The 12,137-nt window shown below is 44.4% G+C and overlaps 1 protein-coding gene across 3 annotated transcripts in view; it reads left to right on the top strand.

Moving 5' to 3' along the window:
- THEM4 (thioesterase superfamily member 4) overlaps positions 1 to 12,137 on the top strand; it is a 781,652-nt gene that overhangs the window by 357,112 nt on the left and 412,403 nt on the right. For 2 of the 3 annotated variants that reach the window (XM_069650885.1, XM_069650891.1), the window contains one exon: positions 11,713 to 11,872. The exons of the other annotated variant lie outside the window; for it this stretch is intronic. In XM_069650885.1, the coding sequence (XP_069506986.1) occupies positions 11,713 to 11,872 (160 nt within the window). The remainder of the gene's footprint in view (positions 1 to 11,712; positions 11,873 to 12,137) is intronic. 3 annotated transcript variants of the gene reach the window in all.

The following is a 12,137-nucleotide window of genomic DNA, read 5'->3' as shown; positions in this document are numbered from 1 at the left end:
GTCCAATTCCTGCTAAATACTAAAAACGCAATGGATAATCTTTACCAAGCTCATATATTGCTTCTTTATGAGACAAGTGGATCAGGACATCACCCTGAGCCTGTGTTTGTAAACCGGTTTCAGCGGGGGGATATGGTTTGCCGCTTTCTTCAGGACTATAGAGGTGTTTCTTAGCACTCTATACATTCATAACTAGACAATGATAACAATTCTCTGTCTTTCAATTTCTTTACCTGGATCCGGCGTGTTCCATTTTTAGATGGGACATCTCATCTGTGTTTCAGCTCCCTGTAAGGGAAAATGCACACATCAGGGGCCTCGAAGTTTTTGACTACTGTACATTCTGTGGTACTCTTATCAGTGTGGATTCTTACCGATATCTGTTGTCTATTGTGATCAGTTCTGATTTTTCTCTTCCTCTCAGGATCTATGGTCTCTAGTAAGTGAATAAATAAATAAAGAACTCCTGGTCAGATACACCTATCTTACTTCAATTCATAGTAAGGTGCGCTGCTTGATTGTTGTTTCACTTACCGTCACCTTGATTGTATCAGTGCACGGTATTCACATCTGTTCTTGTTTTTTTCTGGTCTTGTGTGGCGGGGCTGTTTATTTTGCAAGTCGTAAGGAAATAGTATTGTTGAAGGTGAGTATTACCCCCAAGAAAACCTTAGGTCATGGGGGACAGACATGGTCATATCAATTTTAGATCTGATGGCTACTGTATCTCCCCAACCGATGTTAAGTGGTTGGGTGGGTTGGCGGTTGCGAGTGATGCCTAGCTGCACTTGGTTTCCCCTCATAATTTTATAATTTCCCTTGTGTAGTCATTACACTGTTCCCCGTCTATGTCGGGATCTTGAGTCTTAATAGGAGACAGGTTGTGCATATGGCGGTGTCTACCTGTATATTGAGAATGCCGTAACGCGTTGCGCATTGACTTTACATAAACCTGTTAATCTGTGTGTGGAGCTATGTATGTGCACAGCGTAGATAGAATGCCTGCGCGGTTTCAAATGCGGACGACAAGCGGCTTTATTTTCGCTCTTCCCCGTCCACAACTATGTTACAGTGTTTTTCCTTACTTGCAGAAATGCTGCGTTTGTATGCGCGTCAATAGCGCTTGTTATCCTTATAAGCTGTATGCCACCTGTGTAAAGCCAGTGTGCTCTTTAGTGCACACAGCTTTTACGTATTTCTCGAGTCTACATATCACCATAAAGTCAGCAATGCTGCCTTTGTTTGCGCGTTGATAATACTTGTTCAATGATATGCATACATCTCACATGCAAAGTCGGTATGTTTCTCACTAGACGCGGCTTTTGTGGATTTTTAAGGCTACATAAAGCCATTATTCTCTTACCTGAGGATTCGTGTGTCAGCTCTGTTGCAGATCTGATTCCCTGTTCTAACAGTGGCCGCCATCTTGGGAAGGGCTATTTATCTAGTGGCCATCATTAGTCCTTTCTTTATTTTCAGCATTATTTTCGTAAAGTGTAGCGTTATGTTCCCTTAACTGTTTTTAACTTAACTATTTTTTAGTCCGGAATGTGTGACACAACCTTACATCACTCGTGGTCAAAAACATACCAAATCACAATCAAACGAACACCTGCTCTCATTATGACTTAATGCACTATTTTGTCAATTGCTCTGAATTATGCTTACTAGGGCATAGTGTAAACAGTATATATGTGGTCCTATATGGAAAGTGTAGTTATTAAATACATCTTGGACCTGATAAAGTTGTCACAATTTCCAGAGTGTGTTTGTAAGGGATATAGTTACTATGGCCCTTATGTGGGTCTTTATCTCCTATTCCCGGACTTGTTTTAGGGGGACTTATTTCTGGACTGCTAGTGTTTGCCAACATATACCTTCATTCAGGCCAGTGATATGGCTCTTTAATCTGAAAATCCAGTGCGGTTCTCGTTTCAGTAACATGGCTGCTAGATCTCCACCTCTCCGTGGGGCTTTATCCTTCTCCAGGATAGTCCAATACATATCATTCCCAGAATGTTTATGCAGTAGGCAGTGTTCCACTAGTGGTGCATTAATTCTTTTTGTCATGATGTTGGATCGATGTTCACCTATTCTTGTTTTTATTTTCATGGTTGTTATCCCAATGTAGATCTTATTGCAGGGACACCTAATGAGGTACACTACATTGGAGGTGTTGCATTTCGTCAGCATCCTTTGTTGCCATGGTGTATTCCAACCAATATCCACTGTGGTGGATCCATCTGTAAATGGACAGGCCGCACAGGTACCGCACGGTGTATGTCCTGTTGGTTTTATTGTGTCCCATACCGTTGGTTGGTTCTCATTTCTTTCCTTGTACGTGTGTACTAGAATGTCCTTTATGTTCCGTCTCCTCTTGATGGCAAAGGTCAGTGGGTCCAAAGTTCTTTCACCCACATTCAGGATAGGCCAAAGTCTTTTGACTTCTTTTTTTATTCGATTAATTATTGGAGAGTGGCTAAAGACTGCCGTGATCTGATTGTCATCCCTTTCTTTTCTAGGGTGCTCTTCCAAGGTTGTCTCCTTTGGGATATTACGTGCCCTTTTCTTGTAATGTTTGATAATTTTGCGGGGGGTAATTTCTTTCTTGTAGTTTTTTAGCCAGATTCTCAGCTTGGGTGTCATATTCTATTCTTGTGGAGCAATTACGTCGAAAACGTAAGAACTGTCCGAAGGGTAAATTCTCTTTTAAGGATCTCTGATGGAAACTGCTGAATTCCAGTAGTGAATTACGATCCGTAGGCTTCTGGTTTACTGTTGGTTCAATTCTAGTTCCTTTTCTTAATAGTTTCAAATCTAAGAAAGTTGCAGTGTCCTTGCTGGATTCAGAAGTAAATCTAAAATATGGGTTCTGCATATTTAACCATTCTATGAATTCTTTCAATGTGGCTTCGGTGCCCTAAAATAGCATCAGGACGTCGTCGATATAACGTTGCCAGCTCAATATGTTCCTCAAGAAGGGATTAGTTTGATGGTAAATAACTTTCTCTTTGAATTCAGCTACATATAGATTTGCTATGGATGGGGCAAAAGGGGCCCCCATGGCTGTCCCAGATATTTGTTCAAAAAATCTGTTGTCCAGCAGGAAATAGTTCTTAGTCAAAGCAATCTCTGCCAATTGCATAATAAATACAATTGGTATCTGTATTTCTGGTCTCTTATCTTGTAATGTCTTCTCTATAACTTTCAATGTCTCGCCTTGTGGTATCCTCGACTATAGAGACTCTATATCCATGGTTACAATATAGATATCGTCATTAGGTAGTACCAGATTCTCTAGGTAGTTAAGGACAGCAGCAGTGTCCTTAGTGTACGATTTAATATGTACAACCTCATCTTTGAGGAAGTAATCTGCAAATTGGGATAGAGGTTCCAATATGGAGCCGATCCCTGACACAATTGGCCTTTCTATAATTGGTGTGGTGTTTTTGTGTATCTTTGGTAGTGCGTAGAACGCCGTACATTTTGGATGTTTAGGGGAAAGGAAGTCTGCCTCTTTTTTGCTGAAGTATCCTTGTGCTAGGCCTTCTTCAATGATTGGGTCAATCATTCTCCTTAATGATTCCGTAGGGTCGCCTCCAAGCTGTCTGTATGTTGTTCTGTCGGTAACCAAAGTGTTGACCATTGCTTGATAATCCTTTTTGTCCATAAGGACAATGACTCCCCCTTTGTCCGCCGGCTTGATTATGATCTGGTCATTATTCTGCAATTCTTTTAGCGCTTGATGTTCTTTTTTCTTGAGGTTGAAGAATGGATGACTCTCTTCTTTCTCAATCTCTTCAATCTTTTTTAATATGGCTTTTTCGAAGGTGATTGACTCTGGCACGATTGAGCGTGGAGGGGGGTAGTACTGTGATGTATTGTGCAGGTTGGTGGCTCCCTGGTTAGGTGGGGACATGTTGTCCATGAAGAATTGTTTTAAGCGTATTTTCCTCATCAGTTGTGTTACCTCGATACGTAATTCGAAGGGATCATGTTTACTGGTGGGGACAAATGATAGTCCCTTTTGTAGGACTTCCAATTGGTCTTGGCTACGTATTGTGTCAGATAGGTTCACTACCAAGGATTGTTCCATGGGTATATCTTGGTTTCTGGTATTCCGTCTTTGATTCATGATTCTTGGGCATTTTGGGCGTACCATCCTCTCCCTCTGTTGCAGGTGACCCATGGCGATTGATCTTGACAACATTCTCTGGTCTTTCCACGGCCTCTGGGCTGTTGAAAACCCTGGCAATTTCCCCGTTGGTTCTGCTGTTAGTACTCAAATCTCTGGGATCTTGCTGGTCTTGTGTTGTCTTCGTCTGAGCTGCCGCTGGAAAAGTTCCAATTATTAGGTCTTGGGGCCTCATTACGACCCAGGCGGTAACCATGGCGCTATTTGCGCCATGGTTGCCTCCAAAACCTTACCGATTCGGGCATGGTGAATGGAGCAATTACCGCCCCATTCCAAGGTTGGCGGGGACGGTAATTCCCCATTCACCATGGCCCTTCCCCATTCCCATTTGAGCCCCCATAGGGCTCAAATGGGAATGGGGAAGGCACTAATAACGGTACCGCTAATTGCGATACAGTTATTGGCTCCAAAGTCCCTTTGCGGGTCCTGTCCTTAACGCCTGGTAAAACCAGGCATTAAGGGAGGACCCGCAAAGGGACCTCGGAATAGGGCAGTGAGGGATTACCGGCACCAGTGCCCTTACTGGTACCGGTATTCCCTTACCGCCCTGGTCGTAATGAGGACCTTGGTCTGTTATTTCGCTGATAAGGTCGACCCCTCTGTTGTCCGGTCTGCTGGTTCTGGTTGCTGTTCTTTTCTATTTCCTCATAATACTTGTCCGTGATGTTGGGGTATTTCTTCTCATGCGTGAACACTGCGATGTCTTTCTTCAGTTTAATGATTGGTGCTCCTTAATTTTTGCTTGTAGGAGTTTGATTTTGTTTAACAGGGCGGATGGTATGGAGTTGCACCAGGTTTGGTCTTTAACAATGTCTTGTGATTTAGTGGCTGGTGTGGTGAGTTCTTTGAAGATGGCGAAGAGTTCTTTGGATTCGGAGCTTGCATTAGCAATTCTTTCATTATAGGAGACTGTCTTTGCTGTGATTATGGCTTTTTTGTATTGGGCAGTGATTTTTTTTATAGGAGGATAGGATGGTTGGGGAAGGGGATTTCTGCCAGGAGTTCAGTGCTTTTCTTTTCTGTGAGCGGAGTTCTTTGAGTTCAGTGGTGAACTATGTATTTGAGTGTTTAATTGTGTTTAATTGTTTTGGCTTTTTTGTCTGTAAAGGGGCGATGGCATCGATGGCAATGCTTATGGTGCTCTTGTAGATATCTGCTAGCTCTGACGGGTCAGATGACTTGAGATCTGTGGAGAGGGTGTATAGGTGAGGTATAATCTTATCTTTAGTAAGATTTTTAGTGCATCTTGCCAGTGCTGGGGGGATGGGGTTGGGCTTTTTTGTGTTAGATGCGGAGGGAATGAAGAAGTGAATGAGGTGGTGATCTGACCAAGGAGTCGGGGTGATTGAACTAATGTCGATGTGACAGTTGTGGTCGGCTATCCAATCCAGGATAGGGCCTTTGTTGTGTGTGGGTGAGGTTATTTTTTGGTCAAAGCCTAGTTCTTTTAAGGCTAGTGAAAGAGATTTAGCTGGCTTGTCCTTTTTATCTTTGTACCCCAGGTTAAGGTCACCTAAAAGGATGCTTTTGGAGGTGAGTTTTAGGTTTTCTGTTAGGCGATGTATAAGGTTCTCATGGAACTCCAGCAGTGGGCCAGGAGGGCGGTAGCCGAGGTTGAAGGTGATGGTGGAGTTGGGGGAGAGGGCGATTTTTATAGCTAGGGAGTCTATGGTGTCACCTAGGTTAGAGGTGATTTGTCTGTCCTCAAGGTGATCTTTCAGGATGAGTGCTACCCCACCTCCTACTGAGAAAGGCGGTCTTGCCTGATGATGGAGTAACCATGTGGGACGGCAAGGTTGAGGGCTGGCCCTGCAGCGCTATGAAGCCAGTGCTCGGTGATGGCTAGGATGTCGAGGTCCAGGTTGATTAGGAGTTCGTGAATTTCAGTGGCATGGGCAGGGATGGATCTAGCATTGATAAGGGCACACTGTAGGTGTGTGTGTGTGTTGGGATGAAATAGGGGTGGTGTTGAGTGGTGCAGGTGAAGCAGGGTTGGGGTGCGTCATGGCAGGTGTAGGTGGGGATGGTTGGACCGTAGGGGCTGGCGTAGTAGGAGTGTTATGTGTGATAGGTGGGGGTTGGTGGGTGATACTAGGGTATCTTGAACGGAGACCCAGGAGTTGGTTCCTGATGTTGGTGGGTCTAGTGTAAGAGGTTATGCTAGGTGGAGGATGATGTGCTGTGGTGTTGCTTTCTGTGAAGAATGATGGTAGGAAGTAAGTAGGAGGAATGTTGGAGGGTAGTTGGGCAGCTGGTGAGCTGGTGGATTGGGGATGAGGCATGGCGAAAGTAGGTGGGGGCTGAGTTTAGATAACAGAGCCACTGGATACTGGGAGTGGCAGTCAGCGAGTGGTGCAGCTAGGTGCGAGTACAGTGAGCAATAAAGGGCAAGGGCAATGCAATGCAATTTGGGCAATGAAAACAGGCGCAAGCTAAGGAACAAGTTGCAATATGGGTTAGCGCTCAGGCCTATCTAGATATGCGATGTAGTGTGGGCAGCAAAATCAAGGCACATTTTGAATCAAGATTCAAATGGGGATCAAGAACTAAGGCACATCTAGATATGAGATGCAGTATGGGCAGCAAAATCAAGGCACATTTTGAATCAGGATACAAATTGGGGTCAAGAACTAAGCCACATCTAGATATGAGATGCAGTCTGGTCAGCAAAATCAATGTACATTTTGAATCAGGATACAAATGGGGGTCAAGAACTTAGGCACATCTAGATATGAGATGCAGTGTGGGCAGCAGAATCAAGGCACATTTTGAATCAGGATACAAATGGGGGTCAAGAACTAAGGCAAATCTAGATATGAGATGCAGCGTGGGCAGCAAAATCAGGGCACATTTTGAATCAGGATACAAATGGGGGTCAAGAACTAAGGCACTTCTAGATATGAGATGCAGTGTGGGCAGCAAAATCAAGGCACATTTTGAATCAAGATACAAATTGGGGTCAGGAACAAGGGCACATCTAAGTTCCGGAGGCAATATGCGGGGCTTGCAGCACTGTGACAGAAGGTTATCTCGTAGTGCGGGCTACTTCAGGCTGTTTCACCAAATGGGATGGGAGGTAGCTGGCTGGGTCACTGTGTAGCTTTGTAATACGTGGTTGCTGGGTGGGCAAGTGTGTTTGGATTTGCTCTTTGTGCAGGTCAGCATGTTACTTGCTATGGATATCAATTCAAACGTAGGCTTGTGGGGGCAGCGTGTGATAGAGCAATTGAGGGAGCAGAGGAAGGACAGGGCCAAGATTCAGAAAGTAGTACCTTATAATTTCGCCGATGATCTCAGCTAAGTGCAATCCGGCGTACAACAGGGGCCTTATCTGAGCGGGCCTTACCGGATGCGGGCCGGCTTCCGCCTGCCGGCGGGAGGGAGGGATTTAAATCCCTGTGGCGTTGCTTGGCAACGTGATGCTTCTCGTGGAGGACACGCGGGGTAGCAACATGATAAAAGAAATTTGTTGACTCCCAAGGGCGTGCACCTCTTTTTAGTAATTTCAGGAAAGTAGTGAGCCAGGACAGGGCAAGTGCCCTTTTGGCTGTCTCCTGGATGAAACCAGGAACAGATTCCTTTCGTCATTAGGGACACTTAGTTAGAGCTAAGGACTCAAGCTATACATTGTCAAATAAGACGCTGCCATTTACACCTAAAGCACACTCCACACCTGGTACAAGGGCCACATTCGCATTCATTGCTAACGTGCCACTACTAGCTATCTTCAAGGCTGCCACATGGAGTTCAATACACACTTTCACAAATTATTGTGTTGACACACAGGCCAGGAATGACTCACAGGTGGTAACGGGAGTGCTCAAACATATGTTTGTTTTTGGATCCAGTTACTGGGGGTGGACCAGTGTGGGAGGATCAACTGGGTGAGGGGTCCTCGGTTAGTTGGTGTGGGACACCGGATGGTGAGACGCTGTATCCCCCTCTTCCCTGTAACACCTTTCGCCCATCCTACCCGATGGGATATTTAGAAACTCAACCCCCGGCCACCCTTTTCCTGCACAAACACTTTCCCGCGGATAGCCCGCTCTGGGAGAAAACAGACTCGCACCCGAGCTGTGTAAATGACCTGTCCCAATACTATAGTCAGACGAGGTCAGGCAATTATGACACTCACACCTGACTTCAACTACACTTCCACACTTGAATAAAAGGCGCAGTACGAGAGCGAGGCAAAACACACAAAGGTACAGCAGTTTCGAGTTGGCAGTTGAACGAGGGGAGAAAGACGACCATGCACGAGAGGTTCTGGAGGGGGGCAACCCCCTCGACCTCGTTGACAGGAAGCCGTTACATTCAAGAAACCTTCAAGGCAGAAAAGGTAAGACCAGAAACAAGGCTAAAGAATCCTGCATTGTGTGTCGGAGATATCGATGGTACTCCTATGTAACTGACCAAGGCGGGGAAGAGCAGCAAACGCTACGGTATCTTCCTTGGCTCCAAGAACAAAGAAGCAACAGCGAACACCACAGGCGGTGAGTTGGGGAGAACGGTCTGTGTTGATGCCAAGGTTGCAAGCAGCAACATTGTAAAGTGAGCGCTGGAAGTAACATTAAACGCGTGTGATGAAAGACGCAAGAGAAGCTAGATTGCTGGTGAATATTTGAACATTAGAAGAAAAGATACAATACTGTTGACAGAGTGGTCCGGCACTGTGAATGTGCTCAATCAAAGGTCTCTGTACAGTATCTTGACAAAAGGAAACGAAAGCAGAAGATCGATGTGAAGTTTAAATTGTGTGAAGTAAATCAAAGTGGTCCTGCAACGGTTTAAGCAAAAACCCATTGCACATTCGAAAGGAGGGCGACCAGTCTTGAACTTGTAAAACTGAAACCTTGACAAAGCAGTGGAACTTTTGTGTTTTGTTTGCTGCATCAGGCCGCCTGCATTAAGAGACTGTCATTGCGAGAGAGATTTGGCAGAAGGCCCTGATGCCTATGTGTTGAACTGTTACTTCGTGGCCAAGAAGCTAGAATGTGTGCGAAGCCCGCACTTTCCGCCTTGCCCCGTGCTGAAAACATGGGGAAGGGAAGCTAACTGCTCAACTACCCTGACATGGCATTTCTTGAACGCTTTTCTTGTGCCTACATTATTATCCCACACCCTAATGATTTGAAAGCAAGCTGTTCCTCGTGCTTTCAAGAAGAATTCCATCAGCGATGACGTGCTCCAGTCCACAGGAGTTATTACAAAACCAGAAGGCTTTAGGGCAAGCATTCGCTTCTGCACATTGAATGGGGCAGAGCCATAAACACATGTGAGCTTCCAGATGCACGTTAATTTTATTTTGACAGCAAAAGAAGCAGTTTCTAGCCTCTCCCAAGGAGGACGCAGTTCTTACAATTTGACCATAGCATTTGCTTTTGTATGGTGAAAATCTTTTCTTTGTTCAGGTACAAGTACGAAGGTGGGAGGACATGCAGAGGAAAGGGTAAGCAGAGACTGGGTGCAGTTGGGTTTAATTCATGAATGTGTTCTGATAGTGGACTCACTATCTCCAGAGGGCTAACTGCCTCCAGAATCCACAAATTGCCAGATGGGAAACAAAGAACTGCAAAAGAACAAAAAAAAAGGTCTTTTGCTTCTATGCTGCACTTCCATGGACACACGTTACCAAAGAAGATCAGACTGGCCACTCCATCATACACATCAGAAATATGGAGAGAACAGCTTGCTGACTGCACTTCTCAAACCTAATTTGTTTCCTTTTTCCCATACCCCTCCCAGCAACCTCTTCTATTCTTGCACTGTAAGTCCCTAGGTGTGTACCCCTATGCACAGCGCTCCATTGCTTCTAAACCAGGCTCACACTTTATATATGAAACAAAGAAAGCAAAGGAAGATGAGCGATGAATTGGAAAGTGGTGGGATAAATGAAAGGGCTTGAAGATGTATGAAGTAATGAGAGTGTAAAGATGCATGGTATGGGAGCGTGAGGATAGATAGAAAGAATGAAGGCAAGAGTTTGTGGATTAACGAGTTAATGGATCAACACCTGAGTGTGAATGAATGATGGAGACTGAGGTTGTATGCTTGGATAAGGGAATGAGTTTGGAGAACTGAGCAAAGGAGAGAGAGTGCCTCTGGGGGGCAAATATGGCAGTAAGAACGCAGGAGAGTGAGAGACGGCGAGAGGATTGAAGCAAGACCGAGTGCAAAGAAAACACACAGTGGAGAAGAAAGTGGCCCCAAAAGGGGTCGTTGGATTGAGACACCCCGTAAGTGGGGGGAAAACGAGAGTATCTACAGTGGAAAGAGAGCAAAGGACCATGAGAGATTGAGAGAGCATCGGAGGTGCAGAACTGAGATGCGAGATCTATAGGATATAGTGCATTTACATTAACGAAACAAAGACCAAAGTGATGGCCTTCCGAAGAAACCCTGAAAAAGATCCAACCAATAACATTTCAAGATAAATGGGGAGGTAATTCAAAACACACACTCAATTACATCTACTTGGGAATAATAATCATTTCCATGGGAAACCTCTGCTAGTCCAACTCATTGGTGCTGCGCTTTTCTTGCTAGCTTTCTCAGTTACTTGGCACAGGACCTGTTTGGTATTATATATTTCTAAGTGACAATCGGGTGGGTCGGTAGTCTCTGTATGCACTTGTAACAAAAATCATTGTTTGATAGGTTTACCTTTCAATTTCAATCTGTTCAATATAATTTCATGGTTCCCTGTTCACACGTGTGCAGCTCAACAACTTGCATATTTATGCTTTCACTTGCTTCTATGTGTGGAAGGGGTTTCTGAAGCCTGTGGGTAGGTGCCCCAGTGTGGGTGCATGGTGTGACTGGAGTTGGGAAGACTGTTCTAAGGATTGTCCTGTCAGACCACTCCCTTTTACTGCAATTCAGAACGCTCCACTTCCGAAATCACCACCTGTGAGTGCAAGATAGGAGCTTTCCTACTGCCACTTCATACTGCGCCCTATGGATCCGCTTTCTGTAGATGACGCCTAGCTGCTTTACCCACTGCCTACCACTGGGTACATCTTTACAAACCGCAAAATACAAATGACTCCTCAAGACCTCTACACTCACTTTGTAACTCAAGAAGAACCCTTACCTAGAAAGCAATTTCAATTTTGTTGTATTGTACATAAAGTTTCCCATTCACTATTTCACCAAAGGTTCATCTTCAGTATTGTTGTAAAAATCTTGAATGTCCTTCTGTGGGGCCTGATCAAGGATAAATGAAAACTCAAATATTTATGAAAACCAGAGTGTAAAAATTGTGAAAATATATGGCATAAGAATGTGTTGAGGTTGAGGTTGTGATGTGGGACCAAAGTGGAATGAGGAACGCAGGTCGATGTAGCCGTAGTAATGGAGATGTATTGAGGGGCCATCACCAGGTGTGGTTCTCAAAGAAAATGGTAGCATAGCTGGAAGAGTTAATAGGCTTTTGGAGAAAGAATGTGAGAAGGTAGATTACAGTAAATCTGCAGATGTGTTCTAAGTTCGGGCATCTTATTTATTTTCATTTTAAGACAAATTCATCTTTTCAAGACCCCCGCAAGGATTTTTCTCTCCCCAACTCCAGCTGGAAGAAGGAAATGTTGGATCTTTATAATAAATTCATGGAACTGACAAAAGATGGGACCTGGAAAAGCCTCCCATCGTACAATGTCACTGTCCTTCATCTCCCGGGTAAGTAGACAATTAGTTTTAGATTACCTTTCCTTGTTTGTTTAGTTTTATTCTTGAATGATATTATGTCTCTCATTACCTGATTTCTCCCTGTCAGAATCCTGGACATTTGTTGCTAGATAACCATATTGTACCAAACAAGACAGAAACTGAAACAAATGAAAGAAAAGTGTCTCCTCACTAAAAATATACTAGTCACAAAGGTGCAAACACTAACACTGTCGAGATCTGTTTAGCAAAATCTTGGCGCCTGCCAGTAGCATGC

This window comes from Ambystoma mexicanum, chromosome 1p (genome assembly GCF_040938575.1).
Source record: "Ambystoma mexicanum isolate Mex_15411 chromosome 1p, UKY_AmexF1_1, whole genome shotgun sequence".
Taxonomy (NCBI): Eukaryota; Metazoa; Chordata; class Amphibia; order Caudata; family Ambystomatidae; genus Ambystoma; species Ambystoma mexicanum.
This window is presented reverse-complemented; position numbering and strand designations above follow the sequence as displayed.